Source organism: Hirundo rustica, chromosome 5, assembly GCF_015227805.2.
Source record: "Hirundo rustica isolate bHirRus1 chromosome 5, bHirRus1.pri.v3, whole genome shotgun sequence".
Lineage (NCBI taxonomy): Eukaryota > Metazoa > Chordata > Aves > Passeriformes > Hirundinidae > Hirundo > Hirundo rustica.
Genome location: NC_053454.1, coordinates 10162613 through 10183627, shown reverse-complemented (window position 1 = coordinate 10183627; position 21015 = coordinate 10162613). Strand labels below are relative to the sequence as shown.

The window sequence follows — 21015 nt, the reverse complement described above, 5'->3', positions numbered from 1 at the left end:
TAAAGCTGTAGTCAGTCAGTGTAGGCCCTGAGTCAATTTAACTTTGTTTTGCAGCCCAGGCTGATGTGTGCTGATTTCCAATTCCTTATCCTACACTGCATATCTAACACTGTTCTTATGCTAAAAAAAAAAAAATACAATACAGCCTCATGCCAGCAGAACAGAAACCCTTCTGAGGCGATAAACTTCTCACGTAGCGCTGCCTGTAAGTGAGGCTTTCCCTGGGAAGATGTGTGACAGCTTGCAGGAACTTTCAGCCCACTCTGGCAGTGAACATTCCTGAGACATCAGGCCCTAGAGAAATGCAGATGTGTCTGATGCTTCTCTCAGTCTCTTCAGCTGCAACACAGCTGTGCTGTAGGATCAGTGTTGCTTTCCAGGCTTCACTAGGGGAAGCTCTCAGTCCATATGAAATGGCCTGGACCAAGCCTACCTAAAAGAGAACTTAAAATTTACGTGGGGATTGTGCATAGCGTATGCACAGATGTCAACTAGAAAAAAGAAGGAATGGAGACTTCTTTTTTTTTTTTTTTTTTTCCCAAACATGGGAAAAAGCGGAAAAAAAAAATCACTGAATATAATTAATGGACATGAAACTTGCTGTGCATTTAATGGAGTGAGTCTAAAATATGTTAATGCTTCTTAAAATTTTCGCGTTTAGCTGCATGGCCTTAAACTTAGAATTTTTTACAGCATCCCCCCACATATTCACACCTTAACATCATTATTGTCTGTGGTGGCCAGTGCAAGTTTAGTTGATTTAATCAAAAAGTCCATAAATAAAATTGTAAGATGGTTCCAAGGCCATATTTCAGAGAGGAAGCATCTAGAGTTTTAATAATTTTCAGATCCATATTGACAAAAGTTCCACTGTCTCAGATTTTCCCTGATAAATAGGAAATATTTCCTTATATTTCTCAAGATTGAGGGTTTCACTATACCTTTTAGAGATTTTATTTTTCTTATAAGAAGTACTACCTCAAGCATACAAGGTTGGATACTTACTTCAGCAGAAAATACTGTGCTTGTTATGTTTATGAACAGCTTTTAATATATTTAGTTCTGGTACCTGTGCCCAAATGATCTAAAAAGATAAACGTAAGAGGAAAGTTGTTACTAGATATTATAACTTAGATCTACAGAAAAAGCTGCAAAAAAAATGGACACAAAAGCCCTTCTTTGGGTCTCAACTAGAGGGCAGCAGTAATTTGGAAAAATTCCAATTATTTTGCTAGTTTTATGTGAAGACAGACTTTTATAGTTATTAGTTGAAGTCAGAAGTATCACTATAGGATTTTATCTACTGTAGACATTTTGGTGGTTGGAAATGCTAATCTCAAGCTATAGCAAAACAGAATTTTGGGCTATCTTGACCAAAGGGAAAACTACTGACACTAAACCAAGTTGCACTTCTTGAATGGAACAGAGCTTGTAGGGTAATAAATTGAAATTCTATGATTGTTTCTATCCTAACTGCTATATATTGGTTTTGGTTTTCCAGATATTCCTTCAGGCATATTCTTCCACAGAGCATTAGGAAAGCCAAAAACAAGCCTTCATTCCTACTGAATCCATATTGAAATATCTTCTCTCCACTTTTTGAATGCCTAAGGAAGTAAAAATCTACTTTCTCATTGCCAAAAGTAGCTCAGAAGATATCTGTATTCCACATATATTCAAGCTCCTATAAATAAATTTCCATGGCCCTGCACTTTTTAGCACTAAGCAGAATCACCAAACAGATGGGTAAAATTTCAGTTCTGCAAATTAAGTGTTTCAGTGTATGGCTAAAGATTGTGCTTCTTTCTTGAAAGGCTTTTCATCCATCCCAGAAGTGCTCTGGCATGCCACTAAAGAAAAGAGCTGAATATGTATATAGAAATATAAAATACATTTCAAATAGTACACATTTATGCAAATCCTCAGAAGGGAGAGGGAATTGAAGCAGAACTAAATATTCATTGCTGCTGCTCCTCCCCCTTCTTTTTTAAGATCAAGGAGCTGTGGCTTTCTACTCTGCTCCTCAGAATAAAGTTTTAGATACACTGACATAGTTTTCTCTGCTTTAAAGGTCAGCAGAAAAGCTGTGACAACCTCAGGGAGAAATCTTATTCCAGGAAAAAGCCTTGAGTGGTGCCCTTTTCTAAATGCTTAATGGGATCAGATGGTCTTGAAGGTCTCTTCCAACCTTGATGGACATATGACCCCGTGAAAGAGTCCTCTGGAGGAAAAGAGATATCAAATCCATTTGAACAGCATAACAAATAATCTCTACTCAATATATGATTATAATATATAATTATTTTGTGGCTACCTATAAAAAGGCTTCCTTAAGAATAAATTCTTATTTCCACCTGCCAACTTCAAGCAGATGAAAACAGTTAACCTTTAATTAAAAATCACTTCCCCTAATTATAAAAGGAAGTACCTATTTTTTTTCCTTTAATTCCCCTGTAATCCTGTGAAAGGTGAGGATTTAACATGTCGAGGGGAAAAAATAACCTTTTTAAGAAAAGTATGTTCTGTGGGAGTTTAAGTGTAAAGTGTCTAGAATACTTTTTTTTTTACCCTTTTAATAGTTGGAGGTTTGTAGATGAACAGAATTATTGTTTTCATGTCAACATAATTTCTTGATACTTGGATGTTTTAGAGGCTCTATTTGCCAAGTGGTTTGTTAATTCCAGTACATAAGAGGAATTTAATTCCACTTGCAAGAAGAAAGAAAAAGAGGGAAAGCTCATTTCCTTTGCTGAAGCTTGTGAATGCAAGCTCTCTCAGTGTATTTGGTTTGGGGTGATTGAGAAGTAACGTGCTTTCTGTGCTCATGGAGCTCCAGAGTTTGTGCTTGATTTGGGGAGGCTGTTATTCCTGTGGGGCAGAAAAGAAATCCTGCTCAGCCATAACCTACAGAAATTAAATGCTTAATCTAAGTATTGGTGATTCCAGGTGGCAAGTGACAATTGTAATTTTAATGCTGAGCTGACGAGGCTTTTAGAAGTTTCTCCTTCTCTGCTGTGGGAAGGCCTATGATCCGTGGCTGAGGTGGAATTGTGAATCCAATCATGACTGTGTCCCTTTTTGCCTGCTGAGATTGAATGTGGGCTTCCTTGGTCAGGAGCATGCTGGCTTTTTGGTCTGCAGATAGAAGTGTTTTCAAGGGAGTAGCAGGGGCACTTGGGAGGAAGCTCTGTCAGGTGTGTTCCATGTTCTTCTTGTGCTCGGGAATAACCAGCTCTGTAGCATCTGTTAGCATTTGGTAGTTGTAAGCACACTTAGCCATGATGCAGTGGGCTGTGTGAATAGCTCAGGAACTGTGTGAGTGGTTTAACAGCTGGATGCTTTGACTCAGCATTTTCCTGCAGACTGTAAGGCGACAGCACTTCCGTACAGATGGGTGGCAGTGTATTTTTCTTTTCGTGTTTTCTGTTTTTCCTGTCTGAACCTGGCTATGGAGCTGGGATGGTGTTTTTTCAAGACCTGGGGGGAAGTAAAGCTATCTGGGTTTCAAGCAGGCACATGCAAAGATGACAGGAGAGCAGAAGAAAGCACTTTAGCTAGTTCTATATGCAGTTGCTGTGGAGAGATACCGTGCTAATCAAAAGGAAACATATGGCTAAACCTATTTCTGTGGAAGTTGTGTTCAATCATAGCATGAACATAACACAACTAATATCCATGCATGCTGATAATCTGGCTAGCATTAATAAAATTGGGTAAATTTGCTAAAATGCTACCACCATGAGTTAGTACTTCAAGCTGAATGTTTTTCACATCCAGGGGTTCAATTGATATTTCTTTTTGAATTTTGTGATACAGATTGTATTTCTTTTCAAGTGGGTGTCCCTCAATTACTAGGTGAAAGAGGAGCCAATAGAGGCTAGTTTAGCCAAGACAGAAGTCAGTATCTTGTGTGATTTCAAATTTGCCATCCTAGATGTAAAGGAGAATAACAGCTTCAGAAAAACACGGAACAAACAGGATCTTTTATGATCAGTAACAGCAAGGGGCAATAAGCTTGTTAATGTATATTGGACTGAAAGAAGTCAGACAAGAATTTAGTAATATATGTAGAAAGATCTCTTCTCACCTAAAACTGGTATTTCTATCACTTATCAGTGAACAATCAGGTGAGTTTTGCCTCAGTATTTTTATAAGTTAAAGTCAGTCCCTTTGGCAGTGGACTAGTCCTTCCTAGGTATTTCCCCAACTGTGATGGAACAGTAGTTCTACAGGAAGGAATAAGTTGGCCTTAATATTAAAACATATGGTTTTCCCTAAAACAAGCTGCTGAAGTGAAAAATGGTCAGACAAACATGCACTTGCAGAAGGGCAAACAGGATGATGAAAAGCAATGCCTGAGAGAGACAATTAAAGGAAGTGTATTTATCAACACCCAGTGTCCTCCCCAGCCTCCTGTCAGCTTCTTTTAATAATTCTGATAGATCAAGGGCAACCCAACATAAACAGGACCCTCAAGTTTTCATGTAATTTTTCCAGTTAAATAATTGACTAGAAGAAACTATTTTGAAGCCAATTTTTAGCAAAAGCAAAACTGAAATATGTTTAGGGAAAAAACCCAACAAAACAAAAAAAACCCCCCAAAAATCTACTTTTACTAGAATGTAGTATAAAGGATGTGATTACTAATATGGAAACTAATCTGTGCTACCTGTTTTTTTTCCTGTTTGCTGCAATATATTGGTCTCTGGAGTTATTTCATGGGAGCAGATATCCAATAAGGTTATTCATCTAAATTTTTGTAATGCAGATTAGTACTGTTCCAATAAGACAATAGGAAGTCCAGGGCCAGCTTTTGATGTCATTACCTTAAAGCTGAAATCTTTGTTTTTCTTGTTTCCACCTAAACGACACATCCATATACACCACCAAGAACTGAAGTACTGGCTGTGGTGTGATGAAATACCATGGAACATGACTCCAGCGTAAAATCAGAGAGGGAGCAGAAAATTTCTGATCTAGTTGAAGGTTGCAGTGAGGAGCTGGATAAGACAACTTTTAAAGGTCCTTTCCAATCCAAACTATTTTATGATAGTATGGAAAAGGGAGCTAAGGAGCCTGGAGTTCAGTTGGTGCTATTTTGTTATATGTTTCTTGAAGTGAGTTGCAGCTCTCCTAATTTCAGTACTCTAAAATAAAAGCAAATTAGTTGTATCTTTTAATATTTTAGGGACATACTAATCAGTGGTAGATTCTACAATTATTGAGACTCAGAAACAGAGACTAAAAGATTATTATCCTTTGGGAAAAATATAGGCTTAGATGACTCTTTGAGGTTTTTTTCCAAAACTACTTTGAATCACATTAAAAAAAAAAAAGAGGAATGCTAATGAAGAACTGATGTAATAAGATGTATTATCTTTAAAGATAATATTATCAAGTATTATCTTTAAATATAAAATAAATGTATAAAAATAAATGAAAATACTTAGACATTTATGACTCTCATGGAAAATTAGTTAGTAAAGTGGTGACAGAAGTGTGGTATTTCATGCTGTTGGCATAGTTACTACATAAATTAATTATTTCTGATGCGGTATGCTTTGTGTACTGCACTGTAGCGCAATATCAAATTAATTCCCTCAGGGAAGATTAGTTGGTTGTGATTCGCACAATCACTTGAGTACCTTCCAACTTCATTATTTCTGGGAAGATGAAGAGTTCCCAAGCACACTGCAGGCACAGATCAGTGTGAAGTAGCATTTCTAATTCATCTTTATGTGGTGTGATGGGATGAAGTAAGGTAAATGAGAGCATGATTTATAATTAATACCTGATTTCTAATGTTTAAAAACAATAAGTGGATGTTCCTTGAGATGGACCAGCAGGAGTTATAATTAAGGTCTCAAAGGCTTTTGAAGGCTCTGGTTTTGGTACTCCTGCTGGCAAGCATTGTAGGAGGGCAGCAGTGCAGTGGGGACAGTCCATCACCCCGAACCCCACTGCTTTTGTGGGTCATTTAGGATATGGCACATGGGTCTGTCTTTTTACACAGAAGATAAACTCAGCGTGCATTCCACAGCAGTCTCGCTGAACTCCTCAAACTGATATTTAATGTTGCATAGTGCATGATAGGTCTGCTAAATAATACATTTCTGCAATTTAAACCTGAGCATATTGGTGTAAATTTGTTGTCAAACATTTTTTCATCAGCCTTTTTTGCAGCTGTAATGATAGCAAGAAATCTAATTTTTCAATCAAAAGCAAAGGGGTGGCAAAGCCCTGTATTGTATCTGAAGGACAGTTTGCTACTTTTTTCTGAACAATGCCTTTTTTAACACAATGGCCTGGATTTGTCCCTTGGAGCCTTTTAGCCATCGATGCAAAATGCCACAATCAATTATTACTTTGAAAAGCTGGACTGTGTAAATGAACCTTCCAGCACACTTGATACATTTCTGCTTTGCATAATGAACTTTAGTAGCACAACTCCATTCTCAGGAATGTTTCTTTCTTTAAAAAAAAAAAAAAAATAGTTTTGGAATTAACAGTATTGGTTAATAGACAACTTTTTGTACTGGCCACATGCAAGCCAGGCTGTGCAATCAACAGGAAAGATAAGAAGGTCAAACAGGAAGAGCTGTGCTGGAGTCAGTTTTGAGCAGAGCTGAGGAAGGCAGGGATCTGCCTGCTCTTGGCTGTAACCAGCATGTTACAGTGGATCAGACCTGGAAAAGGTAGGGGAAGTCCTGTGCTCTGTGTCTGCATCTCCTTCTTTCGCTCTGTTTTAGGTCCTTGTGGTCTGGTATTTGACTGTGGCTTTGTTGGCAGTGTGTTGGAATTGCAGCCAGTTAAAAGGGTAATTTTAGTAGTGCTCTGTTCTTTGGTGTGTCCATTAGGAAATCACTGGAAAATATGTGTAAATGTGATCTGTCACAGTTATGAGGAGGTGCTGGGATTTTCTGTGCTGCTCTGTTTCCCTCCTCTAGGTAGTGTGGTGTCAGCTGAGCTGCGATTCAGTAGCAACAGCTCCTACTTTATTCCTCTGCATTATCTGCCACAGGCCAAATTCTGTCACATCTAGCACTCAGAATGAGGTACTGAGATTCACAGATGCCTTTTATAGTTTTCTAACAATCATCTGATTTTTGTTTTAAAGCATCCCCAGAGTTTATGCTTATTTTTAAGCCGTTATGAGATTGTGGATTTTAGTCTCCAATTTTCCATATCTAAACTTGTAAATTCTGGATGTATGGTGTTTTTAAAGGTATGTTGAGAATGGAAAATATATTTCAGTGGTACTGAGATATAAAGAAAATTAATCATAGAGAGAGGTAAAGCTTTCTTTTAAAGGCATCTGTTGCATCTCTGAAGCTTGCTAGGGCTTTTTTGTTTGTAGACCAGCTGGGAACAATGATACCACTTGCAACACTGTTTACTGAGAATTGCTAACTAAACTAAAATTACTTCTGTGATAAAGAGGTCAATCTTCCATTTTTGGAAAGCACTCACATTCCTAACTTTGTTTACCCCGATTATAGATTTGCTTACCTTTCTGTGGAATTCATAAAAATTGTTGCCTATACAGAACCTAATATGCTTTTTTCTTTTCTTACATTCATTCCCGTGACTGAAATTCAGAGATCAAGTCTGTGATTTACTCTCAAAGGAAAAAGTTTGTAATGATCTTGGCTTTAAGGTGTTTGTAGCCTAATACAGAAAATGTGAAATGTTAATTGAAACTGGAAGAAAGGAATAAAATAACTACTCTAAGTGTCAGTTTGGGAAAATGACCTAGATTAATTTAGGGCAGTATAGGTGCAAGATGGGTCTCTAGCAAGTCATTAGTACATTGTCCTGAGGCTCCTAGAGGAAAGATGACTAAAGAAAAAAATATTGTATTGCATACAGGTTTTAAACAACTAGCTTGAATAAGGCCCATTTTAATATACCAGGTCCTATTCTCAGAAATATACCTTTAGAGGGAGAGAGAATCTAGTTCAGTGAATGTTATTGCTTTTCTCCTACAACACCCTTTAAATGGGAATGAATTGGTGTTCCTGTCATCCATAATACCTCTTAAAACAAGAAAAAAATTCAGGGGAGAAAAACAACCCTCAGCCTACATGGAAAAATCTCAAGCTATATCTTGTTTTTTTTTCTGCTTAGCTGGGCTTTGAAAACACTCAGTAAAAAGGAAGCAGGAACGCACAGAAAAACATGATAAAGGAATTATTCTATTTAACTTCCAGAAGGAAAAATAGTGTCTCATTTCCACCAGATGTCCAACAGCTGTTGGATACTGACCTTTCCTGCCTGCTGAGCCCTGAGAAGGTGACAGGGAAGTAAGAGTGACCTTCTGAGCCTCAGGAGCCTGGACAGGGGAGTGGGGCAGCACACAGAGCCATTGGACACACTCCCAGTGTCCACGGAGGGAGACACCAGTGCACCCAGGAGCCCCCCAGGTGTTGAGCTGACCAGTGTCTGCCACTCCTGTCCCTGCTGCCTCGGAAATGAGGGTCCCCTGAGCTGTGGGGAGTGCCTCATCTTGACCGCATGGCTTTTATTTTGAGTAGAGGTTGGCTCTGGGTTCAGAAAAACAGGAAGATCATTGAGTTTTATGGCCGACATCCAGCACCAAATTGGAATTTTTTGGTCAAGCCTCTAAGAACATGAGAAAAATAGCTTTATATAAATCATAAATAAAATGCTTAGTCGGTACACATAAATGTAGACTGTAAGAACTAGTTAGAGATGACAAACTTTATATGGTCAAGATCTTTAATCCTGAAAATCTTAGTTCTGTATTTGTTGCTATCAACAAATGGTTTGTTGCTAATGCCCCATTATACTTACTAGCATTATAGGTTTATGAAAAAATCTCTAATAATAAGACTGACTCAAGCACTGCAGTTTAATAGTCTCTAAAGTTTTATATTGGATGAATGTCTTTCTCTGGTTCTCTGCCATTAAATCTGCTTTAATTTGTGGTGGAACTGTTTAACAATTGAGAAGGCATCAGCATAATAAATAGGAAAATTATACTGTAGCTTTGCTTATGTGTCTTGGGGTACTTACATGGTAGTTAAAGACAAATAATAAAAGTACAAAGATGTAAACTTCTATGAAATTTTTTTCACTTGGGACCAAATTTGTGTCAGGATACATTTAGATGCTGGATAGACATTCAAAAGGGCCTAGGTAGATGAGGGGCCTCGCTCCAGGAAATTTTACTGTTTTATTCTCAGTACTTTGACAAAGCCACATGGGTTGACATTTGGTGGTTAAGGCAAACATTAAAAATGGGAAAGGAATCTGTAGAGGAGAGCACAGCTGCTGAAAATGTTTGAGGTTTTTCTCCTGTGCATCTTGGAAGAACCCAGAGAAAACACACAAAAGTACATGCCTGTTTTGCTTTTCTTTCATGCATTCTGGTTTTTTCCCTTGGTTTAGGTTCTATGACTGAATCTTCTTAAACAGATTATATCCATTTTGGTTTTTCAGATGTCCTGCTCGCTCTTACAGCACCAAGCTTTCTAAATTCATTCACAGACCTGCATATATGTTACACTTACCAAATGAAAATTTTTATCAGTATCTCTTCTCCAATTCAACTGAATTCTAATAATTCCAGTCAGAGTATGTTTGTTTTCCTAAATTTTGTGCAGGATGATATTTTTGCTTATGGAAAGGAGCTTATGGAAAAAAAATGAATAATCTGAACACTGAATTTCATTTCTGGGATTAAGGGTAATCCTGATCTAAAAATAACAACTGGCTTTGGATTCATGGAACAATATAATTCAAGCAACATCATTTGGAACTAAATTATCATTAATACCAAAATATTTACATCTTCATCAACAAGAGAAACTATTATTTACAAAATATATGCAAAAAAGTATTTAACTTTTGAGTGTGAAAATTGGAATGCATTACATATAGTCCTGGTACAGTAATGAAAAGAATGGTGTTAGCTGGTGTCATTAATTCACGGAAAATATCAGCTATATAAATGGAAAAACAGATCACTGGCAAATGATCTTGGCCTTTAGCAGGCCTGCATTTTTAATCATTTATAACTAGGTCATCAAGTCTGATAGGCAGTTTTTCAGTGTCAACCAAATGTGAATGAAAATGCTCTTTTTTGAGAGAAGGGATAAAAATCACTTGTGTTTGAGTTACCACCTGTTTCATAGGTGTATATGAATTTTTACACGTAGCTTTAGATAGAGAACTGTGATGCAGCAGCAAAAGCACCTTCTGAAAGTCAGCCTCAGCACTCTGATAGGCACTTTTGAATAAATGGCAAAATGGGACAATGAAAACATTAAAGCAAAATCCAGCCTAGATTTCTTCATACCTCATTAACTTGTGGTAGATATGGTTATGATTTAATTCTCTGAGCTGGTCATACAACCTGTAACTATACCTCATTAATTTTCTATAATTGCCTAACTTGCCTCCATCTATATATAGTTCACTGTTTTTTCAAGAAGTGCTCATTTGGGGTAAAGGTTTCAATGACTGTAAAAGAGTGGGAAAGTTGTGCAGACAGATCCTGCCTTGTCCCATGTACCTGCCGACGCTGGCAGGCTGCTGGAAGCTGTTGTGCTGTTCACGTTGGTACTTGGTTTGCTCAGGCTTAGGGATCTGTGATGTGAAGCTTGGAGGGCAAGAAGTGTTGGAAAGCAGGGCTGTGAAGAAAAAAGCCAGAACCGTGTGATTTGGGACACCCCATTTGGTGGTAAATGGAGAAGCAAGACATTTCTTGACCAGACTGAAGGCAGATCACAGGTGACCAGGCAAGAGTCTGAGGCTCTAGGAAGGAGAAGTACATCTTTCATCTACAGCTTCAGATTTAACAAAATTCTGCTGGAAAACAAATGGGAGGAAATTTCCTGAAGATTGCAACCTTGGACACTCATCATGAATGTAGCTCATTAATGAATATGGCTGGAGTAAACACAGAGGAATTCAGATTAAATCCAAATGACAGGACTAAAGTAAAATCTATCCTGTGGCTTTATGAAATCATTTAGAGGGGTGTAAGCCCACTGAGGAAGAGGATGTAAATATCAATGGGCATGTTCTGACTACATGAGTCGTGTCCTTTGCGGATGCTTTGGCTGGTGATCTTGCTGTATCTTCCTGAGCCCAAAGTAGCTTGTGCCCAATAAATGGGATTGCAGGATGTCTCTCTTTAGTGATTGGAGGGAGCAGTGAAGTTTGCAGCTGCTTGTGCTCTACTTCCATTTCTATTCCTTCTTCCTGATTGTGCCAAATGGAGTCTTGCTGCCAGACTCAGCCTCTAACTTCAGTAGGGCTTCATTTTTCTGCTTTGCTGAAAAGTAATACTTGGATCCTTGCAGGCCTGTCTTCCTGCACAGTGGGTTCCTGTGGAGGATTCATTCTTTAGCTGAATTTATATAAACCTTCTTTGTTGTTTGAATTCAGCATGCAGTACTTGTTCCATTCTTGTCACCTTTAGAAAATGATGTTTTTCCTCTGCAATTCCTTTGTTAATGTGAATGATGTTATCCCTGGGAGGCTCTGCTTTATAGCTGGCCAAGAATGAATAATTAGCAGTGGGCACAAGTACATTTCACTTCAGGCCTTGGATTGTTGCTGTTAGCCAAGCCTACTGCTTTGTTCCTAAAGCCATCATGCCACCTCATTGCAGTAGCTTTTTCTGGGATAAATTTGGGTGTTACACAACAGTTTCTCTGAAAGAAGCCTATAGGAAATTCTTTAATCCATATTACAATTAAAAATAATTCCTGCAGGAGAGGGAAAGCTCTTGAATATATTCATCTATTCTGACTCTTAAAAAAAAAAATATTTTTTTTTCTCCTTTTCAGTTTGTTGATAATGTTAATTGTGTCACTGTGAAGAACTACAAATTATGGAGAGTTTGGCAGTGGCAGCTGGCACATCTATGCTCAGCACTAACACCGCTGTCCCTGCCCTGGAGGGAGAGCAAGACAGGAACTTGGAGAGGGCAGAAACAGAGCAAGGAGTGTGCGAGTGTGACTGCAAACATGCAGGGAGTAATGCTGCCACCAGCACTCTCAGGGACGGAGTTGGGATGGACACGATGCAAGAACAAATGGGTAAGACGTCAAACAATACATCCTGGTGCCTCTGCTCCCAACTTCTCCTTGTGCTTGAATTACTGTGTTTTTTAAATGGCGCACAAGCTGAGAACTGTCATGTGTTTTTCACAGAATCATGGAAGCCAGATGGGCTTTTTTTGAAATACAACAAGCAGCTATGTTTCCTCCATAGAAACACTGCATAGATTGGACTATTGAACAATCTACACTGAAATTCACTTGGGGCAGGCAAATGGTTTATCTTTTAGTAAAATAAGAGGGGATGAAAATTATCAGAACCCAAGAGCCAGTGTACTGAAATATAAGTTCTTTTTCTAGCACTTTTTGCTACACCTGTAAGATTCAGAAGTCAAGTTTCTATTTTAATATTTTTTAAAGTTCCTTTTTCATCAGAGGTGTAGTACTGCTTTGTTTGAAAGAAAACCTACTTTGAGGGGTAAAATCATGCAAGTCAGAAGGACCTTTTGGGTAGAGGAGTGGAGTGACATAGGTAGGTGGCAATGGCCAGGCTCTTAGTTTACAGTAGGCTCAAGGGCTTTCTTAATGTGAAAATACTTCAATCATGGAAAAAACCCCCTATTTCATTTTAAAGTGTATGTCCTGTGGCTTGCACAATGTCTTTCTGTTCACAACTGCAACGCTTCTGACATCAAAGACCAGGTACACGCACCCCAGGGCAGTATAAAGTTGCAAGAAGTATGCAAGAGCTTCCACCAAGTAGGAGTTCATATTAAGTTTTTGAACCTAATTATAGTACTTCAAACAGTTTAAACATATTCAAACTGTATTTATAGTAACTCTTACCCTCTTATTCAAATTTAACAGAAAACTTTTATTTTAAACTAAACTGAGTAATTCAAATGCTTCCTGATAGCCTTGGCTTTTCCCTAAAAGTCACAGAAATGGATATTAATGTCTTGATAAATACCTTTCAAGGAAAATTATGTTTAATATCAAAATAATAGTGATAATAGTTCACATATCAAAAAACTTATGCTAATTTATTGTCCTTGTCAAGTATTACGTGATTATCAAAATGATAACATTGTCAAAGTTTTGACAGCTTCTGTGTATGTAGTTGTGACTAAAACCAGAAAACGCAGAAATGCAGGTAAGTCTGGTCCCAGAAGCTCTAGGAGACTTAAATTTAGAAAGTTTCCTAAACATAGTCAGCCTGCACTGCAGTGAGCTTACTATCAAATTCCTATTTAAAAACAACCATCGTAAAGTCCATGTTAAGAAAAGAAATAAAACCCCAACCACAATGCTTCAGTCAAACAACCAACCAAAACCCTACAAAACTAAAGTGTTTGGGGATTTCAATTTCTAATTTGAATATGTGCTAGGATAGGCCTTAAAGACAATGTTTTTAGTGCTTACTTCCTTTCTTTGTGAGTTGGGAAAACACTGTTTTATGTATCCTTATTTATTTGCATGGCTTTGTTCATGTAACATTCATCGATGCACTTGAGGAAAGATGCAAAAGACTTGGAAATTACCATGCCCTACTATATTACAGGGTTGTTTTTAAAAGCAGAGTTTCATAGGATAATGTCTTGGGATACATGAAAATTGCCTCAGAAATTTTCTATGAAAAATGAAAGATCTATTTATTTTACTTTTATTCTTAGAAATATGAAGCCTTGTCTTCACTGATATTTGCCCACGGAGCCTTGAGAAAATGAAAGCGGTTGCAGTGGATGTTTTATCAGCATGAAAATATATTATTCCCCAAAGGACAGGAAGAAATATGAGCTAGAGGAAAAAAAGCCGATTACAATTAATAAAAAAACATACTTTTTTGTGATATTTTTCTGAAACTTCAGATCACTTGATTTTACAGTATCCTCTCACAAGTATCACATACACATGTAACAGATTTATTTTTCTCCATGTATTAATTGCTACAAGGCACAGCAATTTATACCACTGAAGGATCAGGGGGAGCCCTTTTTAGTGTAGGTGAAAGGGAAGAGGAAAATTAGGTCTGATCCTTGCTCCCTCAAATGAGAATTCTGTTTCCTGGGGACCTGTCTTTCCACCAGTTCTCTCTCTTGAAATTTCACATCAAAATGATGCAATGAAGATTTAACTCCTCCCTCCAGCCCAGGAGGAAAGAAATATTCTGCAGATACTTTTTGTGGGGTTTGGGAATTATATAGCAGGGAGCAGAAAAAATAGTTATTCTCTCTTTTAGAAATTATCAGATGCATTAACTGCTTTGAAAGCATGGGGTATTTTGTTGGGTGTTTTTTTAAGTGTGATTTATATTACTTAGAAAAGACACATAACCATTTCTTTCATTTATCATAATAGAGTGTTCTCCAAGCGAAAAATGCATGAATGTCAGTTCAAGGACCCTTCCCAGTCAGGCAGAGAATTTTCCAACTGGTAAGACATTTTTTTTCCTATCCTATCTTTATGTTATAATGTTTATCTCATGGTTTACTTTTTATTTTTGAGACAACTCAACTATGTCCGCATTTGCAATCATCATTCCTGCAAGGTTTATAATGTATTTCATGGCACCTGTGACTTGTACATAGGATTTGTTGAGAATTTCTCACAAAAAGAGGGAGCAACTGCTATAAAAACCAGAAATTTATGTACCATATTGTACTGGTTACCAAAAAAAAAAAAAAAGAAAGAGAAGTAAATAAAAGTTCATCACTTATTTTACATATGCCTTTCAATCCTTCAAATGTCTTATCTTTTAAAGCTTGTGGCCTTTCCAGGTGTCTATTTTTTATTGTTTTTTATGCTGTATTTTCAGTGAAGTGTCAATTGAGTGCAATTCTTCAGTAAGTGGGTTCAGTAGGCTCCACCTCTGGCGTGCTCATGGCAGGCACAGAGAATTAAGGTCTTGGCACATCTCCCCTCTTGTGCCACCAAAACCAGCACTAAGCTGTTCCGTGCTCTCTGTCTTGACCTGACAAATCAATCAGTGGCAGAGTCTTCCCCAGGCATATAGTTATTTCTAGTCAAATTATTTGTGCTTTATGTACCTGCTTGTCTTGCTGTGTACGGAATTTGGGTTCTTTGTAACTGGAGGTATGCATCAGGGCTCACAGAAGCAGACAGGAGATTATTATGGGGTTTTAGACCATATTTCCTCTCTATAAGGCATTATTATTGGGGGGGGGTTGACAGAAGTAGCTGTATTTCTGTTGTTTTAATTCAATACAACAATTGTTACATTAACTTTGTAAAAGTTAGATTGTGTGTCTACCGTTACATCTTTGCCTCAGAACCAATTTGATTATGTAAGATGAATGTATACTTTAAGTTTTCTCTTGTGCAAATATGTTTTATGTTTTCAAGTAAAATGAAAAGGTCAATAATTCTGCTCTAGCAGTGATCTAAACAACATTCAGAGACTCTTGTTTGTGTTCTTTCTACTAACAATGACCACAGCTTAAGGGGAGAGGCCTTGTAATTCAGTAACACAGGTTTATATTTCTGAGCCACCATTCTTGACCTTAAAGTAATGAGTAATTTAGGAGCAAGTCATGGTAAAACTCCTGGAGACACACATAGGAAGCCCTCTGAAGACAGATAAAGATACAGCATATTGGACTAGGATGTGAAATACATCTACTTTACCGGATTAAAGTGTGGAACACAAAGGAGATGGAATATTTTATAATGCACAGCAGTCCCCTATTTCTGGAAGTGTGACCTATTTGCATACTTTGCAGTTGGAATTATTCCTGACTGGGTATTATTGGCTTATATGTAGCCATCTGGGTGTCTGAAAACTTATGATTTACTGTTATTGAGCTAAATTAATGAATTAATGCAGAATGAAAGCAGCTTTATCAAAGATCCTCTTTATGTGAGAGAAGCTGGCTAGAGCTGTACCCTTAGCTGTAGTAAAAGCTTCTCATAAACAGATGCCAAGAGCTTGGCAATAGGTATCTGGCTGCTTTCAACGTGCTTGGAAAATCATCTAAGTGAGCTTTTAGTTGGACCATTTAGTTTGGTTGGTACTGTTCAACTAGCTTAGTTGAGAAACAGCTTTTCCAATATTCGATTTATAAAAGCCTTCTGAAGTACTGAGAGTGACATGTCAGATAGCTACGAATTTAAGATTTATGAAGGGTTGTAACATGCTGAACTATCTGTTGTTGTTCAGGGTTTTTTTTTTTTGTGATGCCAGTATCTGTTTGCTTTGATTTTTGATATGCATGGAATATTTGGAAATCCAGAGCTGTCTAAATTGATAAATTACTAATCTACTTGCTTTTTTCTTCCTTTTTTCCCTCCTCCATCCATAAGTATCAGTTGTCTCTCAAAATTGCTTCATGCTAGGTTCCTATGTCTACGGGATAATAAAAATGAAAAAGAAACATGCAGTAGATCAGTGTTCTGTGTGCCTGTCTCTGAAGCTGCAAAAATATATCTTATGTGTATTCTATGATCTTGAGGCATTTTCTGGTTCTCTAAAGCTGATTCACACAAGTTGTAGTAGTGAAAACTGGTATCCTCCTCCAGATATCTCCTTGAAGTTAACAATGGTGAAAAGAAAGAGTGGATGTCCTGATCCCAGGCTCCAACGACAGCTCAGAGGGCAGCTCCGTCTTCTGGAAAATGACAGCAAGGAGGTGATGACTGTCTTCAGTGTAAGTCAATTGCTTGGAAATGGTTTTGTTTATTCAGATAATACCCCCTGTACCACTGAAATAGTCTGCAAGATATTTGGGCCCTATTACTGTCTACATGCTAGGTGCTTGAATTTGGGTGACCAGTTTCCAGTGGCCCAAAAAAATTTAGGGGCTTTAGAAATACTGAATTATTGAAAAAGACTGGGATATCAAATTGACGTAAAATAAATAAACCCACCTTAAAAAGTAATTGCATGAGTTTATTTTAAGAATTTTCTGCTTTCATTTACATCAAGGGAAATAATGGGGCTTTGACTTGTTTTAATTTGCCTTTGTATTGACTCATCACTTCAGTTTCTAGATACTTGGAGTTATTTGGAATGCTAATTTCCTGGGAAGCTCACTGTGAAGCCAAAGAGGAAACCTGAAAGAGAATAGCTTAAGCATTGGACTTCCTAGGGCGAAATGGCCATAACTATAAATAGCATACAATTTTTTGCCAAACTTTATTACAGTCTTTAATATTTTTTTGTATATGGGAAAGCTGTCCTCTACAACCAATGAGGTTAACTTTGAAAAAAGGTTAGTCTCCTCCCGCTTGGGGGGGAAAAAAAAAAATCGGAATGATACCATTTAACCTCTGGTGTGTCTTTTTTTTGCCTGTGCCATGGGTTCCACCCTCCTTCACTAGCAAACCAAACTGCTAAAATCCTAATTAGTTATGGTTTTGACTATAATAATATAGTCAAATAATACAGACACATGTGGTGGTGCAGAACTGTTTTATTAGATTTTTGTAAGAAGTTTATGTTATGGTTCGTTTCACTGTATCCCCAATTCTGTATCCCTTTTGTGTTGTCTGTATAATGAGGTGTTTTGTGTCAATCATCCCATACCTCACATGACATGCAACACCCCTTCTGCCCCAACCCCCCTCTCTGGGGCAGCTTGCCTATCACTCCCGGGGTCCCTCCCAGATTGTGAAATCTCCGTGAGAGAGCTTCAGGTGATAGGCAGCCTGGGGGGAATTCCTTTGGCTCTGGATTTTAGTGGTCTGAAGCTTGGGGGTGGGCACACCTTGTTACCCCCTGAAACCCCTGATTTGTGGTCTTTCTTGTATCCTCCCTGGGACCCTCCCCCGCTTATAGGGGGTGGGAGGGAGGAGCAAACTCTCTCAGCCGCTGGGTTCTCCACCTAGAAGCTCTCAGCCGCTGGGTTCTCCACCTAGAAGCTCTCAGCCGCTGGGTTCTCAGCCTGGAAGCTCCGAGCCGCTCGCCTCGGAGCTTGGAGATCTCTGCTAATAAACATCCTTTAACCTGCTAAGCTGAGAGCCAGCCTTTTCTCTTCTGCTGCTGTTGACTGTCACCTTTGAGTCCAGCTGCCAAGCCGGGAAGCCAAAACGAACTGGAAACTTTGTGTCTGTGTTGACCCGAGCTAGCTGGAGGTCAGCTCCCACCCGGAGCGGGGACACAACCGGACATAATTGGCGCGCCAACCTGGGGCACACCACGCCGGCAGAAGCAGCTTGGACCACGTGGAGCACGGCTCCACCGTGACAGAGCGTCCAGCGCCCACGCAGGGGCCCCCGGAGACGAGGCGGACCCTGCGAACGGACTGGGGCTGATTTAGCCCGAAGAACAGTCTCTGGGCGTCACGCACCCCTGTGAAATTGACTTTTATACAAGGCAAGTTCCAGGGGAAAGAAGGGGAGCTTCGAGCCCCGACCGGAGTCCTTCTTGCAGCAGAATATCCAAACCCACGCACCCCCCAGGCACAGGAACAGGTAAGTATACCCACAAAGGGACATACTTACTGGTTTTAGGGTTCCCCCGAGGGAGGGGGATCTATTGGGGAGGAAAAAATCCTCCAAAAATAGCTGCGCAGCTAAAGGGTTAAACCTCCTGTGATTTAGAGCGAACGGGGTCCGCGGGGGGAGTGCTTTTCATCTGGGTTTGGGTTCAAAAGTAACTTAGTATCGAAAACATGGGCGGAAAGCTCACGACTGCTCAGAAAAGGTTGTATTATAATTATGCGTCAGTAGTTAACGATGCCAAATTGAAAATCTCAAAAGGCGAGTTAAGAAGTTTTGTTCGCTGGGTTCATGTGCATTTTCCCCAAGTCTCTCCGGACAGTCTCTGCAGCCCACATTTCTGTGGCACTGTAGAAAAGGAATTAATTAGGTTGATTCAAACTGGGGACAAAAAGGCTACAAAGTATTTTACTGTAGCAATGAAGTTAAATTCGGCAATTCAATTTCAAAAGGGAATGCCGAAAGAGCCCAACGGAGAAACGTGTTCTCCCCCTCCTCCCCCCACCTCTTTTCCCCGGTCCCCATGTCCCCGGGAAAGCGTTCTCGATGGAGCGGCAGGGGTCCCGCCCGCCCGCTCTGCCTTCGGGGCACCCCAGCCTCCACGCCGGTGCTGGCCCGGTGGAGCCAGGAGGGAGGTCTCGGGCAGCACTGGCCATGCTGCATGGGACAATCCTCCCTCCCCGCTTTTAATCGGGTCCAGGTCCGCGTGGTCCTCTCGGGGTTCCCAAGATGGCGGAGACCGCATGGCGGGGGACTCCCCCGCCCCCTCAGCGCCGCCCACCCCTCCCTACCCCGGTGACGTGGTGCCCGCGCCGCGCGGCCCCGCCCCCACCCCACGTGGTGCCGGCCCCGCGCCGCGCGGCCCCGCCCCCACCCCACGTGGTGCCGGCCCCGACCCGCGGGGCCCCGCCCCCACCCCACGTGGTGCCGGCCCCGACCCGCGGGGCCCCGCCCCCGCCCCGTGTGCCGCGGCCGCGCTGCCCCCCCCCAACCCCCTGTGGCTGCGCCGTGCGCACTGCGGCACCCCTTCCCCCCCGCAGCCGCCGCGCCGCCGCCCGCCCCGGAGCAGCCCGGTCCCGGTCCCGGGCCGCCGGGACTCGACCCCGCTCCCCCGGGATCCCTCCCGCCCCCCCCACTCCTCAATGATGTCACCCCCCGGGCAAGCCGCGGCCCTTGCAGGGACTCGGTTGCCAGGCAACCAAGTGCCTCAGGGCACAGGCGTCCCAGCGCCCTCAAACCCGGAAGTGCCCGAGCAGGGAGCAGAGACAGCTGCCAGCTCCTGCTCCATTCCCACCCTTGCTCCTGTTACCTTCCGCAATGCCCGCGGTGGTAACAACAGAGCAGGGTACCACCCATTTCCCCGAGCCACCATCAAAGAGATCTGCAAAGCTCACAGGATATATGGCCGTGATGGACCATATTTCAGAGGGCTTCTCAGAGCAGATCTCTCTGCAGAAGAGGTAGTGCCTGCTGATTTAAAGTACCTGTTTTCTTGCTTGTTAAACCCAACAGAGTACATCCTATGGGTCACAGCTTGGAAAAGGCTGCTCCAGGAGGCCTTACCAGGGCTCCTCAACCATGTTAACACCAGAGTTGATGCTCAGGGAATCCCTCTCACTCTCGACCACCTGGCTGGGGAGGGGCAGTGGGCAGAAGCCACTGACCAAGTGGTCATTCCTGTCCAGTGCCTCCACGTAGTGAGAGAGACAGCCCTGACTGCATTCTTCAGCATGCAAACACAAGGTCCTGCGATTTCTTATTCGAAAATCAGGCAGGACCAAAGTGAGTCTTTCACAGATTTTGTGGAAAGGCTGTCCCGAGCTATTGAAGCTCAGGTCAAAAATGAAATGGCTCGGGAACACATTTTATCGGAGATTGCGTTTTCAAATGCAAATGATTTATGTCGTGCTGCAATTTTAAGTTTACCCCTACACCCCAAACCAACCTTACCAGACATGCTTCAGGTATGTCACGTAAAGCTGCCTTTTATAAGCTCCTCTACAGGTCCACGGCCCAAACCTCATCAAGTTGCAGCCATGGAAACTGAAGATTCCCGAAAAACACCGAACACCGGGAAGAAGCATTCTGCGCAAGGCTCCCAGAAGTGTTTTTTGTGCGGGAATTTGGGGCATTGGGTTTCCAAATGCCCCCTCAAGAAAAAAGTAGAGGACCTCAAAAACAAAAAAGGGGGAGGGGAAGGGGAAAAAGGGAGAGAGTTTAAACCCTCACAAAAAAACTGGTGAAAGAGCGCAGGTCCGCCCTGCGTGAGGAAAAAAATGGGGTGGACCGGGCAGGAGGGGAGGGGAAAGGGAGCCAAGGGAAAAAGAAGGAAAAGCTGCAATGCCCCATTCAGGGTGGCAGCAAACATAACACACTGGAAATGACTTACACGGACCATGACATGGCACAACCAATTTTGACAACCAATTCTAAATATACCCCCTACAGGTTGCAGCTCACGGAGGGTTTGCACCTGAAAGACGACAACTGGAATTTTGTGTCAGTTGACAACAGTGAGCAGGGTACC

At 40.8% G+C, this 21015-nt stretch overlaps 1 protein-coding gene across 4 annotated transcripts in view; it reads left to right on the top strand.

The window, feature by feature from the left end:
* The first annotated feature begins 2455 nt into the window (after window positions 1-2455).
* Window positions 2456-21015, top strand: part of SH3TC1 (SH3 domain and tetratricopeptide repeats 1) — a 40390-nt gene continuing 21830 nt past the window's right edge. Inside the window, exons 1-4 of one of the 4 annotated variants that reach the window (XM_040064214.2) lie at window positions 2456-2468; window positions 11820-12071; window positions 14391-14465; window positions 16569-16696. In XM_040064214.2, the coding sequence (XP_039920148.1) occupies window positions 11864-12071; window positions 14391-14465; window positions 16569-16696 (411 nt within the window). In that variant the 5' untranslated portion in view covers window positions 2456-2468; window positions 11820-11863. Of the gene's footprint in view, window positions 2469-6552; window positions 6696-6756; window positions 6818-11819; window positions 12072-14390; window positions 14466-16568; window positions 16697-21015 lie in introns of those variants that run through there. The other 3 variants (XM_040064213.2, XR_005700792.2, XM_040064215.2) reach the window with 3 other exon arrangements.